Source organism: Lepidochelys olivacea, assembly GCF_965140295.1.
Source record: "Lepidochelys olivacea isolate rLepOli2 genome assembly, chromosome: 6".
Taxonomy (NCBI): Eukaryota; Metazoa; Chordata; order Testudines; family Cheloniidae; genus Lepidochelys; species Lepidochelys olivacea.
Window position 1 is genome coordinate 9,837,213 of NC_140416.1, and position 26,517 is coordinate 9,863,729.

The 26,517-nt window shown below is 51.8% G+C and overlaps 1 protein-coding gene across 4 annotated transcripts in view; it reads right to left on the minus strand.

The window, feature by feature from the left end:
- Positions 1-420: 420 nt before the first annotated feature.
- The window catches only part of CLCF1 (cardiotrophin like cytokine factor 1), a 38,543-nt gene continuing 12,446 nt past the window's right edge, over positions 421-26,517 (minus strand). For 2 of the 4 annotated variants that reach the window (XM_084630401.1, XM_084630400.1), the window contains exons 2-3: positions 6,239-6,405; positions 421-998 (exon numbers count right to left, since the gene is read on the minus strand). In XM_084630401.1, coding sequence (XP_084486527.1) covers positions 495-998; positions 6,239-6,405 — 671 coding nt within the window. In that variant the 3' untranslated portion in view covers positions 421-494. Of the gene's footprint in view, positions 999-6,238; positions 7,145-26,517 lie in introns of those variants that run through there. The other 2 variants (XM_084630402.1, XM_084630399.1) reach the window with 2 other exon arrangements.

Sequence of the window (26,517 nt, forward strand, 5' to 3'; positions counted from 1 at the left end):
AGAGACAAAGCCAGACAAGGCTTAGGGCTGCCCATGGTAAACAGACAGTGCTGACTGCTGCCCAGAGCACATGGGGGTAGGGTTTATTGTTGCTCTGGGTGAAAGGGGAAGGGGTTATTGCTGTCCAGATCTGGGGGTGGGGCTTATTGCTGCTCTGGGCTGTACTGGGGGAAGGAGGGTTATTTCCCTGTTTTGGAAAGCAAATAGGTCTCTTGCTAGAGAATAAGAAAAAGGTGGGGGGAGGGAAAGAGAAGGATGGGGACGTGCTGCATGGCATAACAGATGGGAAGGAGGCTGGGAACCATGGAAGGGAGGGAGAGGGGTAAGGGGTGGGAGGCACAGTGGGGCCTGGGTTTGGAGGTTCGGAAGATCTGAGGGGAGGTGAAAGTCAGCAGCCCCTTATCTTGAGGCACAGCATGATGAGTGGAGTGGGAGGGGGCAGATGTCCTGTACCTCGAGGCACAGCGTGGTGATGGGGTGTGGGGGGGCAGGGGTCAGAAACCCCTAGCCTCGAGGCGCAGCATGAGGGCAGCGGGCGGCACCTTCTTCTTAAGGCGGTTGAAGTCCTTGGCGGAGCGCCACAGCCAAGTCTGCAGCTCCTTGAGCAGCCAGAAGTCATCCATCTTCTTGAGGAAGTCGTTGTGGGAGCTAGTGGCACCCGGGCCCTGGGCCCAGGTGGGGTCAGTGCTGCCCAGTGGGCTGGGCAGCGGGTAGCCCAGCGAGGACATGACGCTGGCAATGCTCACCACCAGGCCCTGCAGGCTGGTGCAGAAGTGGCCCAGGTTCTGGCGCAGTTCGGCCTTGGCCACCTGCCCATCCATGCCACGCAGGTAGCACAGCAGGTGCGTGTAGGCCCGGTAATTGGCTGCCAGCCGGGCATTGTCATTCAGGCTGCGCCACAACTCAAAGTCCACAGTGGCACTGGGCACCATCTCGGCCCTTGTCATCCGGGGAGGGTTGAAGTCTGGCTCATTGAAGGGGGGGCCAAGGTAATTCAGCTGCAGTGGGTGAGAGAGGGGAGAGAGGTCATTAGATTCACACAAACAGAACCCAATGCGACCCTCGGACACTCCTGCTGGGGTCAGGCCTGACCCAAGGACGGCCAGAGACTCTGAGGGGATCAGCATGGGGACACCCCAGCTGCCACTTGGCCCTCCTAAGTGGCCCCAAGGAGATGTCCAGCAGAGGAGACACGGGAACAAATCCCTCTTGGGAGAGGATGGGGGTAAAGGGGAGGCACCGGAAGGGGCCAGTGATACTCAAGAGCCCTACAGCTCAGCCCTGTCCATTGCTGGAAGGAGATCCTCAGTCATGGGGCATAATGCAGCTGGGTGAGGCTGGGAGCGACCGGGGGCATTTGTGGCCCTTAGCCCTGGCCCTGCAGCTTCGGGATGGAGTGCTGCCTGCGGGAGTACATGGTGAGTAGGTCTGAATCGACCTCTCTCCCAAGTCCACGGGCTCCCTAAACCCCTCAGCTGGTGGCTTCTAGCCCAGAAGGGCATGGCTTCTTCTCCCAGCATAACTGGCTGCCAAGTGGGTGCCCCTGGTGAGGACAGACACGGAGGGCCTGTCCCTGGCCAGGTGCAGGGGACAGGAGGCTGTGGCTCTGGAGTGAATGCCATGAGGATAACAGGCTTTGGCCCATGCACCAAAGGGTCCAGTGCCAGTCCCTGCATGAAAGAGGATGTTGGGGGGAGGGATAAAAGTCTGTGGGACCGGAGCCCCTCAGCCCCACAGCCAGAGGGTATTGCCAACCAAGGCAGGGGCATGGAGTCGGGGAACCCCTGTGGGGGGCAGAGGAGGAGATAATGGGGGCTGGAGTGGGAACACTGGCACCAAAATGCCATGAGGTGGGGGAAGCACTGCTGGGCCTTGGGGGTAGTAAGTCTCGGGGACTGTGGCTCCCGGAAAGGGCTGCCTCTGCCCCGTCATGAGCTGTGGAATTTCCTGTGCCCCCTGGCACGGGCGAGGACACTTCAGAGCACGGATGATGGAGGGAAGGGGGGGCCCTGTCTCACAGGTGAGGCCCTAATGACGGGGCTGGGAAGCGGCAGGAGGAACCGGCTGGTGGCCCCAGGGATGAGGTAATTTACGGGCGGCTGAGTGGGGAAGAGGAGGTGAACCAAGGCCATCGGAGTGCTCTGGAGAGGGGGGTCCTTTTCCCCCCCAGACAGTGAAAGGGGGGGGGCAAGGGGTGTGTTCACCGCCTGGGCCTATGCACAGGATGGAGAACAATGCCGGGCTGGGGAAACTATTCAGCCCCAGCACCCTCCCTCTCACATGCTGACCCCTCTCATCGCATGCAGGCACACGCTGACCCCCCTTGCCCTACGCAGACATATGCTGACCCTCTTTGCCCCACATGCTGACCCCCCCCACCCCACGCAGACACATGCTGACCTCCACATACTCATTCTCACACGTACATTTCACATGAGTGCACATTCTCACTCTCAGGTACTTCCACACTCCATACACACATGCAGTGACACACACTCCAACATGCATGCCCACTGTCTCACACACATACATCCCACACATACCCATCCTGCATACCTGCATATTCTCACCCCCACATCTGCACAGTGACACACACGCATGCCCCCACTCACCCCCATACACACTGACACACCAACACATACTGACATGCACAACCACACACACATACTGTCACACATGCAGCCCCAGACACGGGCACACCCACACACCATTTTCACCCTCAACACATGTGCTCACTCTCTCACACATGCTTGCTAACATGCCTCCACACATGCAAATTCCCATAGCTATCCTCCAAACTGCTACCCCCCTGCCTCCCCACACCCAGGGATTCCCCGTCCCCCAGGATGGCATGGGGAGCAGCCCCCGCAGCAGCAGGGGAGCCCTAGCAGGGATTCAGGGAGAATCAGGGAGTGGAAGGGAGGTGTGTCACCGCTGCGGGTGGGGCGGCATGGGCACCTGAACAATCTGACAAGCTCAGGAGATGAATTAATTTCCTCAGTGTTGCCCGGAGGCAAATGGAGACATCTCTCCCCATCCGTTGCGCAAGCCTAAGCGGAAGCAGGTGGGGGTGCAGAGACAAGGTGAGCACCCTAGGATGGGGGAGGGAACGGGAGCAAAGGGGGAAGAGGGGGAGACATACACAGAGGTGTGTTGAGGAGGCAGACACAGAGTGAGCTGGAGTGAAAGCAGAGAGACTGAAGAGCACTAACATGCACTGACATGTGAACATGGGAGCATGCCTCACACATGTGACCAGAAGGAGAGAGCTGAAACAGACACACAAGCTGGGTTTCCCCCTGCTGAGTGCCCTCCAACCCTACCCCATGACCCTAGAAGAAAGGGGAGCTCTAGCAAAGGCCAAGGACACCTCCAGGTGCAGACAGCTGACAAGGGATGTCATGGGATCAGGTCCTACACTGGGGCTGCTGAGTTGGATTAACCACTGGAGAACTCAGACAGCCCTAGACTTTAAGGCCAGAAGGGGCCACTGAGATCATCTAGTCGGATTTCCTGCATAACCCAGGCCAGGGAGCCATCCTTGGGGTTTCCTGTCTCCAGCCCAGAACTGCTGCACTAGAGCAGATCCTTTAGAAAGAGCCCCACTGTGACAAGAAAGAATCCAGGGAGAGGAACCTGCTCGCTCTGCCCTGTGGGAAGCTGCCCCAAAGGATGGCACATTGCTTAGAGTCTGGCGACCTACTGAACAATTGTATCAAGTGTCCAAAAATGGTCTTTCATCTCAGATATGGATATTTTCACCCTCTAATGTTCATTTTTTCAAAATTTTCCATTTTTCATCGACCCCGCCCCCACCCATGAACATTTGAGGTTGGGTTTTTAAAGGTTTTCCTCTCTCACCTGCATTTTCTGTGTCAAAATGGAAACACAATGAAAGGAGGAGGGGGAAATTGAACATTTTCCAACCCAAACAATTTTGATAAAAATGTGTGAAGAATTTGGAATAAAAAATGAAAGTGCTGCCGAGTGACACTTGCCAGTAGTATTCACAGAGCCTCTGAAAGGTTTGCGCCTCGTTCCCAGCCTGAGCGTTGCTGACTTCTGCCTTTGCTAGTTTAAAGAGCCCTCCCACATCAGTATCATCTTCCCATCTAGGTACTTACTGATGAGGGTCAATCACCCCTTAACCTTCTCTTCAACAACCCCAGTAGATAAATACCATCCCACAGACTTTCCCAGAGTTCGCCTCATTCTTGTTGCTCTTTCCTGAACCCCGTCCAGTTTTTCTGATATGGTCACCAGAACCAGACACGCTGTTCCTGTAATGGCCTCACTAATGCCATACACAGAGGTAACACCACTTCCCTGCTCCCACTGGACATTCCTCTGCTTGTGCAGCCAAGGATCATGTGAGCTATAGCATTGCACTGGGAACTCATGTTTGTTTGGTTATCTACCATGACCCCCCAGTCCTTTTCATTCAAAGACACAGTCCCTCCTCCAGTATGCATGACCGACATCTAGGAACAAAGAATGTATGTTCCTGCATTTGGCTCTGTTAAAACATACCTTGTTCACACGGGCCCAGTTTACCAAGCAATCCAAATCAATCTGTCTAACTAACCTGTCACCATCAGAATTTACCACTGCCGATTTTGGTGTTATGTGCTAACTTTATCACCAGTGATTTTGTATATTCTTCCAGATCAATGATAAAAATATCGAATGGCTTTGGGCCAAGAGGGGATCCCTGCAGGGCCCCAACAGAAACACCCCTATTGGATGAGGATTCCCCAGTTATAATTAATTTTTCAGCTCTATCAGTTAGCCAGTTTCTAATCCATTTAATATGGGCTAGGCTGATTCTGCACAGTACTGTTTAATCAGATTATCCTGCGGGAATAAGCCAAATGCCTTACAGATACCAATGTATGTTACGGCAGCACAGTTATCTTCATCCATCAAATTTGTGATTGCAACAAAAAACAGGATATCAGGTTTGTCTGACAAGCTCTATTTTCCAAAACATGGCTCCCTGGCATTCATCATGGTACCACCCTTTAATTCTTTGTTATATCCCATTTAAGCCTTTCCATGATTTTGCCCGGGATCGGTGTCAGGGTAACTGGCCTATAGTTACCCAGGGTTTCTTATAACCCATTGCACAAAACTCTAAAGAGGGAAGGGAAATCTACAGGTCAGGGTGGACAATATCCATGGGAAGTTTTGCCATTGGACATTGCCAGGGAGATGAGGCTAGAAGGGCCCATTAGTCTGATCCAGTGTGGTAGGAATACAAGGCTTGATGGGCCCAAGGGTCTGATTTGGCCCAGCATGGAGGAAGGACATACAGATTGGATGGGCTTGTGGGTCTGGTCTGCCAGAGCCGGGTGGAGAGGGATACCAGGCTGGATAGGCCCATGGGTCTGATGCGGGCGGTGTCCCCCGTTGCCATGGTTGGGTGCCTGTTCTGTGCGTGGTGAAGCGTGGCCCAGCCGGGGCGTCTCCCAGGCGAGTTCTGACACACGGGCCTCACCTCACCCCATGGAGAGACAGCACAACAGAGTGTAAACAGTGGGAGACTCCCCCGGTGCCCCAGGACAGGGAGGGGGCATGATGCAGGGCATCCTGCCAGGGCTAGAGCCACACAGTGGGGAGGGTGTGAGCTCGGAGATATGCATGACAGAGCGGGGGCAGGTGGGTGCAGACAGGGAGAGTGGGAGCCGCAGCTCCCCAGAAGGGGATGTCGGTGGGGGTCTGTGTATGTGGAGAACTGGGCCAAGAATAGAGAGGGGGCTGGGGATGGGAGACAGAGACCCCCAATCAGGGAGAGGCAGAGGATTTGCAGCTCCTTCCTCTACTCCAAGAGCTGTCTTCCGACTCAGCCCCCAGACCACATCAGTATGATGCAGAGCCGGATCCTATAACAGAACATGCCTCAGCCATTTGTCATCCTTGCTCCCTCGTGTGCTGCAGGGTGGGGGGAGATTGAGTTACAACCCCCCCCAGCTCCCCTGGGGTGGGAGAATCACTTTTGGGAGCCTGTCATTTACCAAGACCCCCCAAGGAGGACAGAAAGGAATCAACCCTCCCTCACCCCTCCGGGGAGACATCTAAGTTGGGGGTGGGAGGAGAACAGAGAGTGTACAGGAGGCATGGGAGTGAGAAAGGGGCAGGAGAGGTGAGCGGGAGAGCTGAGGACAGGCAGGGTTGGGTGAGGAAAGGGGAGATGGGATCACAGGGCTATGCCCTGCTCCATAGCCCTCCCTGTACTCACATAGGTGCCGGCGAGTGTGCGCAGCTGGTGTTCCAGATACCTGGTGAGGTCGTATGTCTTCTGGATGGACTGACCAGCGCCCACCTCGTCTGTGCTGTTCAGGGCGGGGACCGCGGGCAGGTTCCACAGTGCTGCGCACAGGAAGGCAAAGATCCCCCAAGAATCTCCTGCAGGGAACACAATGACCAGCTCAGGGGGCTCTTTGACACAGGCAAGGGCAGAGCCTATCTCTGTTGAGCCCCGCCCACCCCAGCAGGGGGCGCTGGGACATTGGGGAAGAGGAGGAGCCTGTGACTGCCCAGACCTGCCCTCATCAGCAGAGGGCACTGTGACACCAGAGAGAGGGTGGTGTTTCCTCTGCCCAGCTCCATCCTTCCCAGCAGGGGGTGCTGTGACATTGGGGAGGAGGAGGAACCTATGGCTGCCTACTCCCACCCTCTCCAGTGGGAGGTGCTGTGACATGAATGTGTCTCTGGAGCTGTCACCCCATTGTTCTGCCCCAGGGCTGTGTTCAGGTTGGGTCTGAATGTGCTCTGGCTGGCGGTAGAGGAGAGGCAGATGGGGTGCACTCTCTGGGGCCATCTAGGCCAGTTCCCCAGCCCAGCACCCCGGGGAGGCAGGAGGTATGTCTCTCACACCTTGTCTCATGTTCTCCTCCCCACCACCCTGAATGGCCTCCAGCCCCAGCTGCTCAGACAGGTATTTTTATGGGTGTCTCACACACCTGTTTCAAATGAGCCATAAAGCCTGTAGAGCACTCAGGGAAGAGCTGGGAGCAAGAGGCAGATGCTGTGGGTGTCAGGGAGTCAAGGCCCAGCTGGTCTAAAAGGCCTTTTCAGGTGTGCCTGGCTGTCTCCAATCCTCGCCACCTGCCCAGTCCAGGTTTGAGTATCTCTGCTGGGTCCCAAGCCCCCAGGGAAGGGGGGGAACAGAGGGTTCAGAACTGGAGGTGGGTGCTGCAGGGCCCATCGGGAGCTCAGCAGCTGTCAGGGATTCAGGGCGGTTAGAGCTCTTGGGGCTTTAAGGCGTAGGGAGCTGTCAAGGTTTGTAGGTTAGAGGTTCGAGAGCATGGTGATTTCAGTCTCCAGAACCATGCAGCGTTCCAGTGTCTCACTGCAGCTCCGCTGGGCTTGGCAGGAAGGAGCTGTAAAGGGAGACACGCCTGCGTAGGCTGCTGGCTCTTGGCCATGGAGGGGACATGCCCATTACTCGTGCTGGTGCGTGAATCCTGCTCAGGAAGGTGATTCTCACCTGCGATGAATCACCCATGAGACACAATGCCCAGGCCCTGGCCACTTGCACGCTTCATTAAAGAGCATCCTGCAGCATTTTGCCTTACTCAGGTATTCACACCGTGCCCTGGACCAATCCCAACCTGGGCAATTCCATTCTGCCTCACTACACCTCTTGCACTTCTTATGGAGATGGCCTCTCCTAGACAGCATCACAGTTGATAAACTGCGGATAAACAGCTCCAAGCCCCACTCTAGAAGAGGCTGCATCTCAGCACTGTATGAGTAATCCCTGTTTATACAGCTGCTGGGCCCCAACCCAGAGGTGGCTACATCTTGGCACCAGACAAGGGATCCCTGTATAAACAGCTGCTGCATCCTCCCAGAGGCAGCTGCATCTCAGTTATTTTAACTAAGCCAGGACCAGCCACACTCTGTGGACAATATGGCTACTCTCAACATCACAGCATCAGTGGGTATAGCACTTGGATCCTCCTACTGATGAAGCCCAAGTGTGGGACACTGAGCTAATGGAGAATCCCCATTTGCTATGAGAAGTACAGTGCCTATGACACACAGCTGAACTGTTCCAATTCAGCCCAGCAGATGGCAACAGTCTCATACACCCCCGGCTCATGACAGTGCTGACATGCAATTTGCCCCTGTACTTTTAAACAGGGAGTGATGGGAATAGAGTCAAATGAATCGGAAATGACATCAGGCAGTGACTTCATAGCATGAGATCTCTCCTTGCCCCAATGCCCCTGCAAAGCAATCAATAGGCTAGCAGCTTGCTAATGAGTTATGGTAAGCTCCATACTGACTGGCTGAGGCCTCTCTGATGTCACAGCCTCCCCACACATTAACAACAGAAACATGCTGGACATGTTGTAAAACAGTGACTGGAATTTAACTAATCGGAGGGAGTGAAGGGTGAGGGGAGGGAGGTCTGGGGGTGGCAGGCAGCAAGCAGGCCCCTTCCGTCCTGCCCCGCTGCCTTACCTCCCTTTCATCCCCTCTGCACCCTGCCAGCAGCTTGGGGGCCGGAATGCACTCCTGCCAACTCTTAATTGAAAAAGTGTGTCATGCTTGCAGAGCTATTTTCCAGAGCTGGGGTTGGCAGAGCCCACAGATTTCTAACCCAGTGTGGGGAGGGGCTAGACAGCAAGGGCCAGGCCAAGAGCCAAGTCAAGGAGTCACCTGCCAGAGGGTTCTGTTTCCACAGCCTCCCTTCTTCTCTGGCCCACCTCTCCCCTCACCCTCTGCTCCCTGAACCATTCCTCTCCCGCCTCCTTCCCTGGTTTCCTCTCCCACTTGGCCCCTCCCCTGTTCCCCATCACCCTCCTCCCCCCATCCTTCCCTCCCCTCCCCTTCTTCCCCCCCCCCCCCCCGGCCCCCTGCAGTGAACCTTCTGGCAGCCCCTCCCTGCCTGTTTGGCAGGGCAGAGCGAGTGCTGGAACATGGGCCTAGAGTGGAGTTGGCCCCAGTTCAGGGGAGGAAACAGGCAGCCCATTAAAGCGAGGTGTCATATGTTCCTTCACCTGGGTCACTTGGCCTGTGCAGTCACTGCACTTTCCCTTTAAGAGCCCAGTCTGCTTAGCTGCCTGGGAGGCACAGACCCAAATGCTGCAGCCAGCACCTTCCCTAGTGTTGTGCATGTGTGTTGAGGTGGGGAGGACATGCGCTCCTACCTTGGTGCTGACCAGCCAGGGAACCACCAGGAGAGGCCAAAGGGCCCAGCTAGCCTGACGTTGCCCCACCCCGATACACTGTGAGAGACCAATGGGCACATCTACTCTGCTGTCTCTCAACGCGCTGCTGCACCAGATCACACCAGGGCTTGTCTAGCCCCCATCCCTCACTGTGCCATGCTGGATCAGAGCAATAAGCCCCCTAGATCAGTACCCCATACCCATTCCCTCTTACATTGAATCAGACAATGGGCTTATAGCTCAGTATCCCCTTTCCTACCAAGCCCAGATCAGACCAACCAGCCCACCCAGCATGATATTCCCTCTCTCCCTCCAGCCCAGCAACTACCTGTCAGACCAAAGGGCCCATCTAAGCTGGTATCTCTCCCCACAGACACCAGGTTGGATCAGACCAGTGGGCCCCTCTAGCCCAGTACCATTTCCCATCCTGCTGTGCTGGATCAGACCAATGGTCCCCAGACTGATATTCTGCCTCCATCTGTTTCATACAGATGTTGCAAACCACCCAATGCACCTTACTGCACCATCCTGTGCCATGGTGCCTAATTCTTTCCTGTTCCCCAGCTGGGGATCAGCTCAGGCCCAGAAGCCTGAGAGTGCAGAGCTCACCTAGATCCCCTCCCTGCAATCTCTCCCTATTCCCATGAGCCTATACCCCCTCTTGTGGGAGTGCAGTGAGCTCTCTGCCTCAGGACCAACCTGCAGCAGTGAGTCCCACAGGCGGAGGCTCAATTAGGAACAGTTGTCTGAGTGCCCCTTGATCATGGGTGAGAGCTCCATCCCAGGCCCTTGCGCACATCTCCACACACAAGCCTGAGTCTCTCTCCTCTCCTGGCACATCCTCATGCTGGGGAGCAGGCCCTGTCTCTTCCTCATTCTGGTCTTTCCCTCCCAATCGCAGCCAGACACTTTTGTGCCTCCCCACAGACCCCATTGCTGATGGGGGATCATGGTGCCTGGCTCTTTTTCCAGCTGACTCAGGGCCTGTCAGGGCCTACAGGTAACTTCTTTGCAGCGTGGAGTTCTGGCTGCCAGAGTGCCTCCCCTGCACCTGCCCTGCAGCAGTTGAATTCGAGGGAAGGTCTGGAGGGAATATGCCTCAGATTGTCCCCACGTCCTAATTAAAATAATCACTGGCTGGTGTTAACACATGTTCCCCAAACCTCGGAAGACTGGGTGCCCCCTTCAGGCAAATGCAACTAATAGCATCCGCCTTGTGGTTAAAGGCCTACCCGTATAATCTTACAGCTGAAAAATATGCTCCCCCCAACTTTCTGATGTGCTCTGACCAGCAGTGAAAGAGTTAACAATGTTGACACTTAAAGTGGCATCTTGGGCATGGGAGTGAGTGCCCAGTGAAACCAGTAGGGCGGTTCACACCTCAGAACCTTTGTCTCGGGCTCTCTGCAAACTCAGGCTGCATCAATTAGACTTGGTTCATATTTACAAGGTTTTCTTCCCAGCCAGAACAGCTGGAGTCTTACTCTTTTAAAATGAAAGCTGCTCCCCACCCCGGGAACAATTGGGATGCCTGTTTATCTACCCATAGCCCCCTGTTATCCCAGTCCTTGGCTTTCTCCCCAGCCCCAGATCTGCTGATGCCCCTCAAGCTGGACCTGCAGCCCCCTGTTATTGCAGTTCTGGGCTTCCTCCACAGTTGTGCCAGTGCCCATCAATCCAGACCTACAGCCCCTCTGTTATCCCAGTCCTAGGCTCCCCTCTCCACAGCTCAGCTGATGCCCCTTGATTCCAAACTAGTTTTTCAACCCCCACACTCAATACGTTGGGAAACACTGTGTTAAGACCTGGCCAAACCTCAGCATTTAATGCACTCTCCTCCTCCTTTCTATGTTGCTTCTATCTGTAATACTATGATGATAGCAGCACTGAAAGGCACCAACCAAGATCAGGCCCCCATTGTGCTGGGCGCTGCGCGGACACATAGCGAGTGACAGTCGCTGCCCCGAAGAACTGAGTCTTAAAAGACCAGATACACAAAAGAAGGACCATTGTCTTCACTTTACTGGTAACTGAGAGGTGAAGAGCCTTGCCCATGCTCCCACAGGAAGTCTGTGGTAGAGTGAGGAATTGAACCCACCACCTCTCATGGGTTTCAGCCTATGGGTGCAATCATGAGCCCAGCCTTCCTCCTTAAATCACAGAACCAAATCCAACTCTTTCAGGCAGTCTACTCTTCACAGCCGGTGGTAAACCCTTCCTTCCTATTCCCTGATCCTCTTAGCAACTTTTGAACAGAGGGAACAGCTTTTCATACCACGCACACTTAGCCTGTGGCACTCCCTGCCGTGAGGTGTTACTGGAACTAAGAGCTCAGCAGGATTCATAAAAAGGTCGTGCATTTCTAGGGAGAATGAGAACACCCAATTAGAACAGCAATGATTCAAAATAGCCAAGAACTTTGGGAGGGACCAAACCCCTCCTGCCGCAGGGTGAAGCCCACCCCCAGCTGATGGGAGCTAGAGACTACACTGGTGGGCATGTTATCCCATAACTCCGCACCCCAGGGTTTCCTGAAGCTCTCTTAGAAGCAGGTGATATGGAGCACTGTCAAAGATGCAATACCAGGCTAGATGTGCCCATGCTCTAATAACTGCTCTGTCTTTACACATCTCAGAGGCACCCCAGGATTCCACACAACATCCAGAGAGGGAGCTTTATTGTTAAGCCTTTCCAAGGACTCAGTGAGGCTAGAAAGAGCTCCATTATCCTGCCCACTCCCAACAGCCAGGCTGCTGTGTCCCACTCCTACTCCTAAGCAGGGGTCTCTTCTCTTTCCCATGGTAGTGCTAACAGGATTCCCGGCTCTGTCAATCCTGGAGTCTGGGGTGATGCACACCCTCCTCACTGACATTGTTTTGTGAGTGATGCAGCCTTGTCACTCTTGGTGAGGTCATCAGCTCCTAGGGATTTATTGCCCTCAACAGCTCCAGCTGTTCTACTGCCTGCTGTCTCCGGAGCAGGGCCCCTCCCTTGCTCCCCGGACTCCACATTTAACAACACTTTGCCTTTCAACAGCACCGTCCAGACCGCAAGAGCCCCAGGGGCAGGGATGGAGGATGTGAGAGGCCTCTTTAGAAAGGAGTGTAGCTTTAGAAATCCCATGAGTCAGCCAGTCAGGATCATTTATGCCCCCCTCTTACAAACAGGGGAACACAGGCACACAAAACGGAAGGGACTTGCCCCAGGTCACACAATGGCAGTGCTTGAAGAGAATCCAGGAGTCCTGCTGCCTAGTTTGGTGCCCTACCCTTTCTCTCTTTCTGCCTAGGTAGTAACATGCTAAGGTAGGTAGATTGCCTTCAACTGCCCTCTATCCTGAGTGGGACCTCATGGTCTTGACTCTGCCTTTTATGTCTCTTTACCTTCCTGTTTTAGAAGACTGGGGACCCACATTGAACACTGAGGGTCCATCTACACTGCATTTAAAAACGCAGGGCAGCAAGTCTTAGAGCCCAGGTCTGCAGACTTGGGCTTGCATTACAGCGCTAAAAAGTGCTGTGTAGACATTGTGGCTCGGGCTGGAGCTTGGGTTCTGAAGCACAGGGAGAAGGGTGGGCCTCAGCACCTGAGCTCTGTAAGGAAGGCCCGTCAGCTTTGTTAGGAGAAGACCATAAAGGTGGGGGCTCCTCATGGGGGGAAAATGCATTTACCATGCCCTTAAGGAACATGGAGACTGTTCGGGGAGAGAAGATGGTTTGTTTTTAACAGAAAAATGATGAGCAGATACTGGGCCATAGGGAGGTGAAGTCCTGGGAATTAGGGGGTAGAAGATGCTCTAGGACTGCAAGGACCCCAGTTCGTGATGGAGTGAGCCCTTTACCTGCAGCCAGATGGCAATAGTTTTCATTTGAGGACGGAGCCCTTTCCTGGATTGTAAGAGAATGGCTTGAGCCCTCCGAGAGTCGAAACAGTCCACACTGGTCAACAGGTCATCCATCTACCCTTCACATTGCTAGGGGAGTGTCTGTGGGTTGGGATGCAGACTCCTCCCTTGCAGTTGACTCAGGAGACCTGAGGACAGAGGCAAGCAGACAAGGTTACTTCTTGGTCAGCTGCAATGCGATCTGGACAACAGTGCTGATGAGGCCAGAAAAAGGCTCTTAATATAACATTGGCTCTGTCCAATCTGCTCTCCCTTATGACTCTGGGGATCAGAGGAGGAGGAGCCAAGATGTGGAGAAGATGGAGGCTCCAGGCCAGCAGAAACTGTGAGAGAGATGTTGTTCCTGTGTGCTCTTGAGCAGTACACTTGGCATTTTGTGTATTGCTGGAATGTGAAGAGGTCTATTACCAGGTGATCCCATCTGTGAAATAATGCTCTGGCCACTGCTGGTTTCAGGACTGCTCGCATTGATCCCGAGAGCTCCTGCTGAGCAGGTCCTCCTCCATGTTCCCCTTGCCAGAGAGGAGAAGAGCCGCATACCAATCCCTGAGGGGTAATGGTAGGATGATGTCCCTTGCTGTGAAAATCCTGAACTTGAATGTCCTTATGTACCTCTTGAGGTTTCTGAGGACTAGGTTGGGTCTCAGATCATTGCTCTCCTTGGAGATCAGAATATCCCTTGACGATCTGCTGGACGTCTATGGCTCACTTCCTGAGAAGGGAATCCAGCTCTTCCAACAGGACTCTCTGGTGAGACAGGTGCCTGAAGAGGGAGGGAAGAGGGGGAGGTGGCCTGGTGCAGAACTGGGTGGAATATCAGTTGTAGATGATGTCTAGTACCCAGACAGTGGAAGTAATCATGCACCAGGTACGGTGGAAGGAGGAGAAACAAAGTCAGAAGAGAGAGAATGAGGAGGGACAAAGGACTGGAGATGTGATGTATGCAGCTCTTGACTGCACCATCAGAGCTGCTGCTTAGGGGCTGATTCTGGGGGCTGAGGATGCATGGTGAGGAATCCTGCTTCAGTGCTGCTGAGGCTGTTGGCCAGAGCACGTTTTGGAGGCAGGTGATACCACCTTTGTGGGACCATGTCCCTTGGTGTTGTGAGGGAGCCTGTCTTTGGAAGAGACCAGGGCCTCGTCAGTTCTGTCACTCAAGAGGTCCATGCCTTCAAAGGCAGGTCTTTGATTTTCCCTGGGGATGCAGGTGTTAGGCCATTGTACCTCAGCAAGGAGTATCTCCTGAGAACCATTCCTGTGGTTGTTCTTGCTTTGATGTCTGAGATATCATGACCGCTCCAAGTGACAAAGGAGCAACTATGTGACCCTTGGGGTGAGTTTGTTGTTAGTTTGTGTCAGGTGATAGGACGGGGTCGAGAACAAGGGTAATGGTGCCCAGTGCAGAGTAGGTGTTGAGGCTGGCGCCTTCTGCATTAGAGCCAAGGCTACTGAGGCCTTAGTAGGCAATGCCAAGTTTGTCACTTTAGAGTGAACTGCCCCCAGTGACACTGAGTGCGGGATCCGCATCACACAGCGGGCTGAGGAGATTCCCATCTTGAGCCTATGATTCAAGGCAGTGCTGAAGCTGAAGTGGCAGTGTGTGTATTGGGTTCCCGTGTCAGAAGAGTGCAGCACAGAGGCTGGTCTCAATACTCCAAGGGGTCCATCAAAGGTATCAGGCTGCAGGCACTGAAAAGCCAGAGGAGCCTCCAATATCTCTGCTGTCTGTCATGGGGAGTGAAGGCATGACAGACTGTATATGAAGTTACCCAGTGGGTTTCACCATGGCATAGGAGGCATGAGATGTGGGTGTTTGTCTCCGGTATAACTGGTGGACAAGAGGCACGTCTCTTGAAGTTGTTGTGGGGCCCGACGTAGCCCCAGTGAGGGACAAGGGAAGGGCTATCACCACTGGAATCACCTATACTACACTAAAAGCTAGTTGTTTACGAGGAAAGATCAAGCTAGGGTTAGAGAGCCTCTAGCCCAAATTCCCTTAGCTCATTGCCTCAGTCCTTCGCTGCCACCACAGAGAAGGGTACATGCCTTTACACAGAGTAGATGACATCACTCTCACACGAGATATCGCATGCACCCTCCTGTAGACATAGCTTTTCTGGGCGGTTCCAAAGCTGGACACCAAGGGCACTCGGCCCCACAAATGGGAAGCACAGAGGCCCTCAAAGAACCTGCCCAAGGAGAAATTTAGGTTTGATTATGTCTAGATTTATAAAGGAAGTGGAGCAGAGTTAGCTGGAAGTAGCTCACTAGTCCTGACCTAACCATGACCCTTTTCCCCTAATCTAGACAAATCCTTAGTGGTTTGCAGGTGGGCTTAGGCCCCTTAAACACATTCACCCTGCCTAACACAGCAGCAGAAGCTCTTATGACCCCAGAGATATCCGATCCTTTGGTCTGAGCTCTCGGCCTCGCTGACATCCAGTTCCATAGGCTAACTGCATTGTTTAATAGAGTCATCACTCTGTAGTGATGCAAGGGTAGGAAATGGCCTCTGGAAATGACCCCTCAGGCCCCACTGCCCTCCCCTGGATCTCCTGATCCCTAAGGATGTGGGTTGGGCCTTGCTGTGTTCTCATACCTGCCCACTGGCTGCTGCTGTGGTTGCTCGTGCTTCTCCTTCTGGGCAGTGACTCTAGCAGTGGAGCCCTCAGCAGCCTCCGTGCTGCTTCCAAGGATTCGTTTCCTCCTGCTCCCCTTCGGACTGCTTCTTGCAAACATCGGCAGTTTGTTCTGTTCCCCTCCTGGCCACTTGCTTTCACCGGGCCATTGCAGGCAACACTATTCCTGCCAGCACATCAGACTCAATTACACAGCAGTGCAGTCGCTGTGAACCAGCGACTCCCTGACCTGACCCAGCTGGGTTACTCAGAACTCAGTCCAGAGCAGCCTCTCCTCCCAGCTGCTCCAGAACGAGAGACACAGAAACAATCCTTTATATGGTCTTGAGAAAGCATTTCTCCAAGGCCAGTTCCGACGGGGCACCTGGGCGGGTTATATTTGGGTACTCCGAGTCACCTACTATTAACGCTACGGCAGACTTTCTTACTTTCTCGTCTGCGGTGAGGAAGGCTCCAGGTTCTTTCATTAGCACCTTGCAAGGCTCTGGAGACGTGTCAGTCCTAGCACACCACCTCCGACTACCCCAGCCCTGGGTTCCCCCCACCCCTAGCTCTGCCAGTGCATCTCAACCCTGACATGCAGCCCCCTGCTGTCCTAGTCCTGGGCTCCCCACTCCCAGCTCTGCTGGCTCTCCTCAACCCTGACACAGCCCTCTCTTTTCCTATAAACAATTTTAACTTTCATTAAAAGACAAAAGGCCCTGTGCAGGATGTTCTTGGGGTCAAGGTGGGGGAAAACAGCCTTGTTTATGGAGCTGCCGTCTTAGGCCATAGTCAGACAAAGGAAACAAGATCTGAGCAGAGGGAGGCACCAACCTCTGCTCCCTGTGACCAGCCAGTGTAGGTGGTGTCCTCAAGTCCTGTTCTAAAGTAGGGGGGTGGGGCTGAGAGCTGTACAGAGGGGAATCTCTGGGGGGGATGCACACCGGGGCTGGGGGATTCCCACACTACAGGGAGTCACTGGTGGGTAAGGAGGATGACACTGGCCAGCTCCAGAAAGGGGAGGCCCTGGGGAATACTGGCTGGAGATTCAGAGGCAGAGCCCCCTTTGGCACCTGCTCTCTGCATGTCACTTCAGGGTAGGGCTGGGTGTGCAGGATGTGGATGGTAGAGGTCATGATGGACAGGGGAGATCAGTGCCAGGCTGGGCCCGAGGATGGATTGATCCAGACAGGTATTTACAGAGGTACAGAGAGAGCAGCCCAGCTCGAGGTGATTAGGGAGCCACAGACTAAACAGACCTCACTAATGTGACGGGGGGAATGGGGGAGAATCTACTGTAATGCCCTTGAACTTGATCCTATAGTGTGCAGGGAGGGAGGGTCTCTCTGGGGCATAGTGGGGAGGCTCATGGGGGGAGCAGTGTGGGGAAAGGGGATCTCTCTGGGTCAGGGTCCCACAGGGGGAATAATGTATGGGGAGGTGGGGGCTCTGGGGCAGGGTGGGGGTTCCCATGAGGGGAGCAGTGTGTGGGGAGGTGGCATCTCTCTGAGGCAGGTTGTGGGGATGGCGGAGGGCCTTGGCAGGGCAGACAGGTGTCAATAGGCTCAGGCGAATTCTATGCATCCCAGCCCTGGCCTCAGCCCCCTGCTACTCCCTTCATGGAGAGGCATCCAGGCCAGGTTGAGATGAGTCCCAGCAGAGCGTGATGGGCTGGGATGACACATGGAATGCCCACGGGAGTCTGAGATGGGCAGGAAGCAGGGAAAAGTCCCCTGGTAAGGAATGTGGACACCATGTCAGGACCTGTCAGCTAGAATAGCAATGCTAGCAGGGGTAAGAAGTGGTACTGGATAGCCAGGGGCCAGAAGTCATACTGACCCCAGCCAGAAGTCATACTGACCCCAGCTCAGAGAGGGGTCTGAGTCATATTGGGAATAATGTGGGAGCCCAACTTGGGAGGGAGGAGTCATGCTGAGGCACAAGGAGAGACCCTGACTTGGGGGGAAGGGCTGGGAGTTGTATTGGGAGGTAAGAGGGAACCCCAACATGGAGAGAACCCAGGAGAACACTGAGAAGTAAGTGGGGAGATTCCAACTCGAGGCAGGTCTGGGCGCTATACCAGACTGCTAGGGGGGATCTCTTATTTGGGGATGGCCAGAGAGCCCTGCCAAGGAATGAGGGGGAATCCTAACTTGGGGAGGGCTTGGGAGGTTTACCAGGGTGTGAGGGGGGGACCCCAAATCAGCGACGGGCTGAGGCTATCCCAGGGATGAGAGGCGACCCCGACTTGGGGAGGGACTAGGAGATGTCCTGAAGTCAAGGGGGGCACTGAGACTCAGGAAGGTGAGGGGGGACCCAGAGGTGAGGGGGGACTCCTACTTGGAAGGGAGTTGTGTGCTGTCCCCAGGGGTTGAGAGGGGAGACCCCAACTTGGGAAGGAGCTGGGAGCTGTTCTGGGCAAAGGGGGGAGACCCTAATATAGGGAGGGCCTGGGAGTGGCCCGCAATGACCTTTGCAGAGGCCTGCAGGAAACCGCAGCCTGGGATCCCGTCATCTCCCCTGACGTCAGGAGCAGGTTATGAAAGACAAACCAATTAGCCTGTTATTTTATAAAGGTCACGTCTCGTTTCCAAGACGTTTCCTGTCCAACTGGCACCTCGCTCAGCAGCCGAGGGAGCTGCCTTCCCCAGACTCCACTTCCCATCACAGCTCCAGGAATCTCCCCGTCATATCTCCCGTGGTGGGGGCGACAATGCTGATGCCCCTCAACCCTGACTCACAGCCTGCCTTTGCTCCCCTCCCCCACAGCTCTGCTGATGCCCCTTAATTATGACTCACAGCCACCCAACTATTCCAGGCCCGGATTCTCCCCCCACCCCCTGCTCCACTAATGCCTCTAAATCCTGCTTCACAGCCCCTCAGCTATCCCGGACCTAGACTATTCCCCATCCCCACCCCAACAGCTCTGCCAATGCCCCTCAATCCTGACCCACAGGCCACAGCCATACCAGCTCTAGGCTCCCCACCACATAGCTCAATAGATGCCCCATAATCCTGACTTGCAGCCCCCCTGCTACTGCAATTCTTCTGTACCCCAACAGCTGGGAGTATTTGGCTGCCCTGCTGGTGGAAGTACCGGGATGGTTATTACAGATGGAAGCTATATGATGCCCTTTCATGTCAGATTTCACAGTCAAAGATGCAAAGAGATTAAGAAACAAACTACTAGTTAAGCTCCAATGATGTGGGGATCTGGGAAGGGACTCCCCCTGCTAGCACCAGTCCATCTGGCTGTGCCTGCTCTGTTATGGGACACCTTCACACTGCTCCCGCCCTGTGGGACCCTGCCCCAAAGAGACCCCTCACTCTGCCCCTCACACTGCTCCCCCTGTGGGACCCTGCTCCCCAATGTGGGAGGCAGGATCTTGCACTGGAAGCTGCAAGGAAAGTAAAGCTCCCTCTACACTAAGCACATTGGGCCGGGAGTGAGCAAATCCACATTGGTTGGCTGGGGTCTTCTCTCGTGCTGGCAGATTAAGGAGCTTTATGCAAGGACTGCTCCCCCTAGGTGAGGGGGAGAGCTCCTCTGGGTGTGTGTAGGCCTGGGAGCGCACCAGCGGGTTGTGTATGTGTGTACCCCTGCCTGTGCAAGTGTGGGGGGGGGAGCTGTTCACTGGTGTGGGGCGGGGTTGCTGGGAGGGAAGTGCTAATGTGTAACTCCCCCTCCCTCCTGTGTTTGCTTTGGCCCAGTCCACGGTGGCGTGAGCCCCAGCACAGAACTTTATGGCCCATTTTGACACATTTTCCTGCTCGCTGCATGAAGGAGGGCTGCACAGACAGGGCTGGGACAAGACCCTGCGCCCACTGCAGGGTCAGGTTTCTAGAGCTTGCCTTGCACGGTGAGTGCTGCTGCCTTCCAACCCAAATACAAACACAGTGAGATGAAAGGAGACAGAGCTGGTGAGGGGAATGGAGAGAGAGGGAATGGGAAAGAAAGAGCCAAGGCAGTAAAACAGAAGAGTGAGAAAGAGCGGATGGGGAGAAGCTCCTGCACTGGGGGTCACAGCTCCCACCCAGATCACTTCTAGGGTATGTCTACAGTGCAATTAGACACCTGCAGTTGGCCCATGCTGACTTTGGATCAGGCTAAGGGGCTGTTTATTTGCAGTAGAGATGTTCTGGTTCAGGCTGCAGCACGAGCTCTGGGACCCTCCCATCTTGCAGGGTTCTAGATGCCGGGCTCCATCCCAAGCCTGAAAGTCTACACCTTAAACAGCCCCTTAGCCTGAGCCCTGCAAGCCCAAGTCAGCTGGCACAACACAAGCACAGGTTTCAATTGCAGTGTAGATGTACCCCTCCAGATGTCCTGGGGCCAAGCTGCAGGTCTATGCCAAAGGGGAAAGGGGTAGGCCTAGGGCTAGTGGGAGGGATGGCATTATGCTTGGGGCTGGTGCTGGCATTAAGAAAAGGTTTGGGGTTAGAAGTCGGATTGAGGGGGAATGAGAGTGAATGTGGTTAGGGATGGGGTCAGAGGAGAGTTGGGTTGAGAGCAGGGAGGAAAACTGAATAGGATGGGACAATCATTGGGGATAGGGTGGAAGTGACATTGTGCTTAGGGTTGGATTATAAGTGAATGTTAGGGTGCAGCTGAAGCTCTTGTTTGGGTTTAGGGAAGCATTATGGGAGGGCCTGGGTGTAGGTGAGTGTTAGGGTGCAGATGAAGCTGTTGGTTGGCTTTAGGGTATAGGGAAGCACTGGGGAAGGATCAGGGTGATTAGGGTTGGGTTTCAGTGAAAGTGTTGGTTAGATTTCTGATCTAGTTAAGGGTTAGGATGTCGGCTGGGTCAAGGGTTAATGTGTTGGTGGTGGGAGGGAGTTGGAGGTGGTCTTAAGGGAATGTGAGGGTTAGATGATGTGTGGGATTGGCTGCAGGTTAGGGTATTGGTTGGGGTGGGATTGAGGTCAGAGTTAGGGTAAGATTAGGACTGTGTTCGCATTTGGGGTGAGGGTTAGGACACTGGTTGCAGTTAGGATGTGGGCTGGAAGGAATCAGGGTGAGGCTTAGGGTTAGGCTTCAGGTGAGGGTTAGAATGAGATCAAGGCACGAGCTTGGCTCAGGAATAGGTTAGCGTTAGGCTGTGGGTTGGAGTTGGCTGAGAGTTAAGTGTGAGCTGGGGTGATGGCTAGAGTTGGGGTATTATGGTTACGGATTTAGGTATTGGTAAGCATCAGGGGACATTAGGGCAGCGGCTGGGGTCAGGATGTTGTGGGGGGAGGGAGTTAAGTTAGGTTGTAGGCAGGGGCTGGAGTGTCAGTTGGGTTTAGGATGAAGGTCCATGATCAGGTGGGGTTCGAGTTAGGGGGTTGCCTGGGGTTAGGTTTACACATCATGATTGTCTCTGCATCTGCTTGTTACCTCTGATCATGTTTCAGGCTGAGAGAGCAGGAAAGGCTGGAAGTGACCATGTGTGTGTGTGGGGCCCCTGGAGTCTCTTGCTCTTCGAAATGGGAGGCTCATTTGTATAAATAATAAAGGCTTCACGGATGTGCAGAAAACGGCTTGTGAAATTAACCAGACAATGGCTGTGCTTTCCAGGGATTTTTCAGTTCTGAGGTAAGCTGTGTCGCGGCAGGCGAGAGGAAGAGGGATGGGAGAGGGATGTAGGGTTAGACATAGAGGGACGGGGAACAGAGAGAGGAATGAGATAGAAGAGGAATGGACATACAGAGGGGAGAAAGAATGAGAGCTTGGCCTTGTCTAAACAGGAAAGTCACACCAGAGTAACTTTCCATAGATCAGGGAGAGTGAGACTCAATATACAACTGGAAGACAAAACCATGATCACAAAAAAATAAGAATGGCCATACTGGCCATCTAGCCCAGTATAATGTCTGCGGACAATGGCCAGTGCCAGATGCTTCAGAGGGAAAGAACAAAACAGGGCAATTATCAAGTGAGAGATCCCCTGTTGTCCAGTGCCAGCTTCAGGCAGTCAGATGTTTAGCGACACCCAGAGCATGGGGCTGCATCCCTGATCATCTTGGCTAATAGTCATTGATCTACCTGTCTTCCATTAGCTTATCTAATTCTTTTTTGAATCCTGTTATACTTTTGGCCTTCACAACACCCCATGTCAGCAAGTTCCACACATTGACTGAGAGTTGTATGAACAAATGTTTCCTTATGTTTGTTTTAAACCTACTGCCAATTAATTTCATTGGGTGACCCTTGATTCTTGTGTTATATGAAGAGGATGGTAACACTTCCTTATTCACTTTCTCCACACCAGTCATGATTTTATAGATCTCTATCATATCCCTCCTTAGTAATCTCTTTTCTAAATTGAACAGTCCCAATCTTTTTAATCTCTCTTTGTATGGAAGCTGTTCCACCCTCCTAATAATTTTTTTTTTGCCCTTCTCTGTACCTTTTCCATTTCTAATATATCTTTTTTCAGGCGGGACAACCTGACCTGCACACTGTATTCAAGGTTGGGGGTACCATGGATTTATATAGTGGCATTATAATATTTTCTGCCTTATTATCTATCCCTTTCCTAATGGTTCCTAATATTATGGTGGGTTTTTTGACTGCTGTTGCACATTGAGCAGATATTTTCACAGAACTATCCACGACGACTTCAAGATATCTTTCTTGAGTGGTAACAGCTAATTTAGACCCCATCATTTTGTACGTATATAGTTGGGATTATGTTTTCCAATGTGCATTACTTTGCATTTATCAACATTTAATTTCTTCCGCCATTTTGTTGCCCAGTCAGCCCGTTTTGTGAGATCCCTTTGTAACTCTTCACAGTTTGCTTTGGACTTCACTATCTTGAGTAATGTTGTATTGTCTGCACACTTTGTCACCTCACTGTTTACCCTTTTTCCTAGATCATTTGTGAATATGTTGAACAGCTCTGGTCCCAGTACAGATCCATGGGAGTCCCCGCTATTTACCTCTCTCCACTGTGAAAACTGGCAATTTATTCCTACCCTTTGGTTCTTATATTTTAACCAGTTACTGATCCATTAGAGGACCTTTCCTCTTATTGCATGACTGCTTAGTTTGCTTAAGAGCCTTTGGTGAGGGAACTTGTCAAAGGCTTTCTGAAAGTCCAAGTACACTATATCCATTGGATCACCCTTGTCTGCTGTTCCTACCTACATGCCTCCAGCTTTCACCCTGACCACACCACACGATCCGTCGTCTATAGCCAAGCTCTGCGATACAACCGCATTTGCTCCAACCCCTCAGACAGAGACAAAAACCTACAAGATCTCTATCAAGCATTCTTACAACTACAATACCCACCTGCGGAAGTGAAGAAACAGATTGATAGAGCCAGAAGAGTTCCCAGAAGTCACCTACTACAGGACAGGCCTAACAAAGAAAATAACAGAACGCCACTAGCCGTCACCTTCAGCCCCCAACTAAAACCCCTCCAACGCATTATTAAGGACCTACAACCTATCCTGAAGGATGACCCAACACTCTCACAAATCTTGGGAGACAGGCCAGTCCTTGCCTACAGACAGCCCCCCAACCTGAAGCAAATACTCACCAGCAACCACATATCACACAACAGAACCACTAACCCAGGAACCTATCCTTGCAACAAAGCCCGTTGCCAACTGTGCCCACATATCTATTCAGGGGACACCATCACAGGGCCTAATAACATTAGCCACACGATCAGAGGCTCGTTCACCTGCACATCCACCAATGTGATATATGCCATCATGTGCCAGCAATGCCCCTCTGCCATGTACACTGGTCAAACTGGACAGTCTCTACGTAAAAGAATAAATGGACACAAATCAGATATCAAGAATTATAACATTCATAAACCAGTTGGAGAACACTTCAATCTCTCTAGTCATGCGATTAAAGACATGAAAGTTGCAATATTACAACAAAAAAACTTCAAATCCAGACTCCAGCGAGAAACTGTTGAATTGGAATTCATTTGCAAATTGGATACAATTAACTTAGGCTTGAATAGAGACTGGGAGTGGCTAAGTCATTATGCAAGGTAACCTATTTCCCCTTGTTTTTTCCTACCCCCCCCCTCGGACGTTCTTGTTAAACCCTGGATTTGTGCTGGAAATGGCCCACCTTGATTATCACGCACATTGTAAGGAGAGTGGTCACTTTAGATAAGCTATTACCAGCAGGAGAGTGGGTTTGTGTGTGTGTGTATGTGTGTGTGGGGGGGGTGAGAAAACCTGGATTTGTGCTGGAAATGGCCCAACTTGATTATCATACATATTGTAAGGAGAGTGATCACTTTAGATAAGCTATTACCAGCAGGAGAGTGGGGTGGGGGAGGTATTTTTTCATGCTTTGTGTGTATAAAAAGATCTTCTACACTTTCCACAGTATGCATCCGATGAAGTGAGCTGTAGCTCATGAAAGCTTATGCTCAAATAAATTGGTTAGTCTCTAAGGTGCCACAAGTACTCCTTTTCTTCTTGTCCACATGCTTGTTTACACCCTGAAAGAATTCTAATAGATTGGTGAGGCATGATTTCCCTTTACAAAAACCATGTTGACTCTTGAACATATAGTGTTCACCTGTGTGTCTGATAATTCTGTTCTTTATTATAGTTTCAACCTAATTTCCTGGTAGAGAAGTTAGGCTTACCAGCCTGCAATTTCCAGGATTGCCTCTGGAGCCCTTTTTTAAAATTGCCATTACATTAGCTATCCTCCAGTCATCCGGCACAGAGGCTGATTTAAGTGATAGCTTACATACCACAGTTAGTAGTTGTGCAATTTCATATCTGAGTTCCTTCAGAATTCTTGGGCAAATACCATCTGGCCCTGGTGACTTATTACTGTTTAATTTATCGGTTTGACTATTTGATGATATAGTAACAAGAGTTTTTGTTGAGTCTCTTAATATATTTACAAAGCAAGGTTATACGGCAGATTGCCCTGCAACATTAGAAATAAAGGAACAAATAAATTTCAAAATTGACCCTGGAGCGGAGCCAAGATAATCACAGATCACATATGAAAAATGATTAGTGATTGCCCAATGTTAATACAGAAAATACAACTTGATTAATAAAGCAGGCTCAAAATGAACCCATGTGGCAAAGCCCCACTGGCATTGTTAAGAACAGATACCACTCAGAAATAGTGGGACAGGAAGCCTCATGCGTGCTTAGGTTAAGGAGACGGCTGCAAATACAGATGATCAAACAGGTGTATAACTTGTCTACAGAACAGGATGCAAAAGATATTAAAGAGTTTCATGAGCTGTTTAATGGACTGGGATGCATTTAAGGATATTATACGTCATGCTGATATAGATCCCAGTCTGCCACCAAAAATACATGCACCAAGTTAAGTCCCATTAGCACTGAGAGATAACATAAAAACTGAACTTGGCCAGATGGTTAAGTTAGGTACTATTGGGCTAACAGTGTGGTCGCCATGTTACATTCTACATTTAAACACATTCAGGATTTCTACAGATCCAAAAGTTTTGGATAAGGCCACCAAACATGAATGCTTCCCCATGAGGACAATTGAGGAGTTCATGTCTAGACTTCAAAATGCAATAATAATTCACTTTTGGAAGCAAGCCAAGCATTTTGGCAGGTCCAACTCAGCAGTGAAAATGCAAAACTCTGAACATCCAACTTCCATTTTGGTAGACATATGTTCAAACAATGTCCTTTCAGCATTGCCTTGTTTCTTGGATCTTAGGGGAGCTGGACAGAGTGGAAGTATTAATCAATGATCTGCTAAGTTGGGTTGAAAATGATCAACCAAATGACAGGATGGGACACATTCTGCAGTGGGCCACAGCATTGGAGAGGAGAAATGCTGAATGAGTTGTAAAAAGAAAAGAAGTACTTGTGGCACCTTAGAGACTAACCAATTTATTTGAGTATGAGCTTTCGTGAGCTACAGCTCACATAGGACACATACTCAGTGACAAAGGAATTCAGCTGGACCCAGGAAAGATGGAAGTGACTGGACAAATAGAATGAGACAAGGAGATCTTACATAGATTGATGGTTGGATTAGCATAGATAAGCAAACTGATCCTTCACTTGTTGCAGTTAGGGGCTCTACTCAGAATGCTTGTGGAGGGCAGTTCAGAACGGCACTGGGATGTAACTGGCAAGAGAAAAACTTTTGGGAATTAAAATTTTTTGTCACAGAAGCACTGGTACTGAAATATTTTGAAATTAATAAAAAGCCTAAGATCTCAGCTGCCACCACCTCTCCTGGGACAGGAGCTGCCCTTCTGCCAGATGATCACCCAGTAGCAGATGCAGCCAAAGCATGGGCTAAAACCCAACAAAATTATGCTCAATTGAAGTGGAAATGTTGTAATTGTACATGATTGTGAGCAGTTTCATGAGTATGTTTATGGACAGAAACCTATTGAGGTTGAGAAAGACCATAAGCCATTAAAAGCGACTTTACCAAAACCATTGTGCCTAGGCTTCAGACAGTGATTGTGAAATTGCAAAAGAATTCATTGAGTGTGAAATGTAGACCCAGCAAGGAGCTTTTTATATTAGGCACAATTTTAAACTCCTATCAACATGAAAACAAGGAGCTACAGGAAAATAAGTTTGAAGTAATATGACCCATCCATTTCCAAAACAAAAGTTGACAAGTTCCAATGAGAAACACCAAACGACCCAACCTCATGAGAACAGAAGAGAAGAATTCTATACAGATAGTCAATGGAAAAAGCCCAACCACCTCCAAGTATAAAAACTTACTGCAACCAGAGATGGAATTGCTGCATCTGATGGCATTCTGTCCAAATGACATCATGTCATAAGCATGAGATCACAAATGCAAAGCATCTTC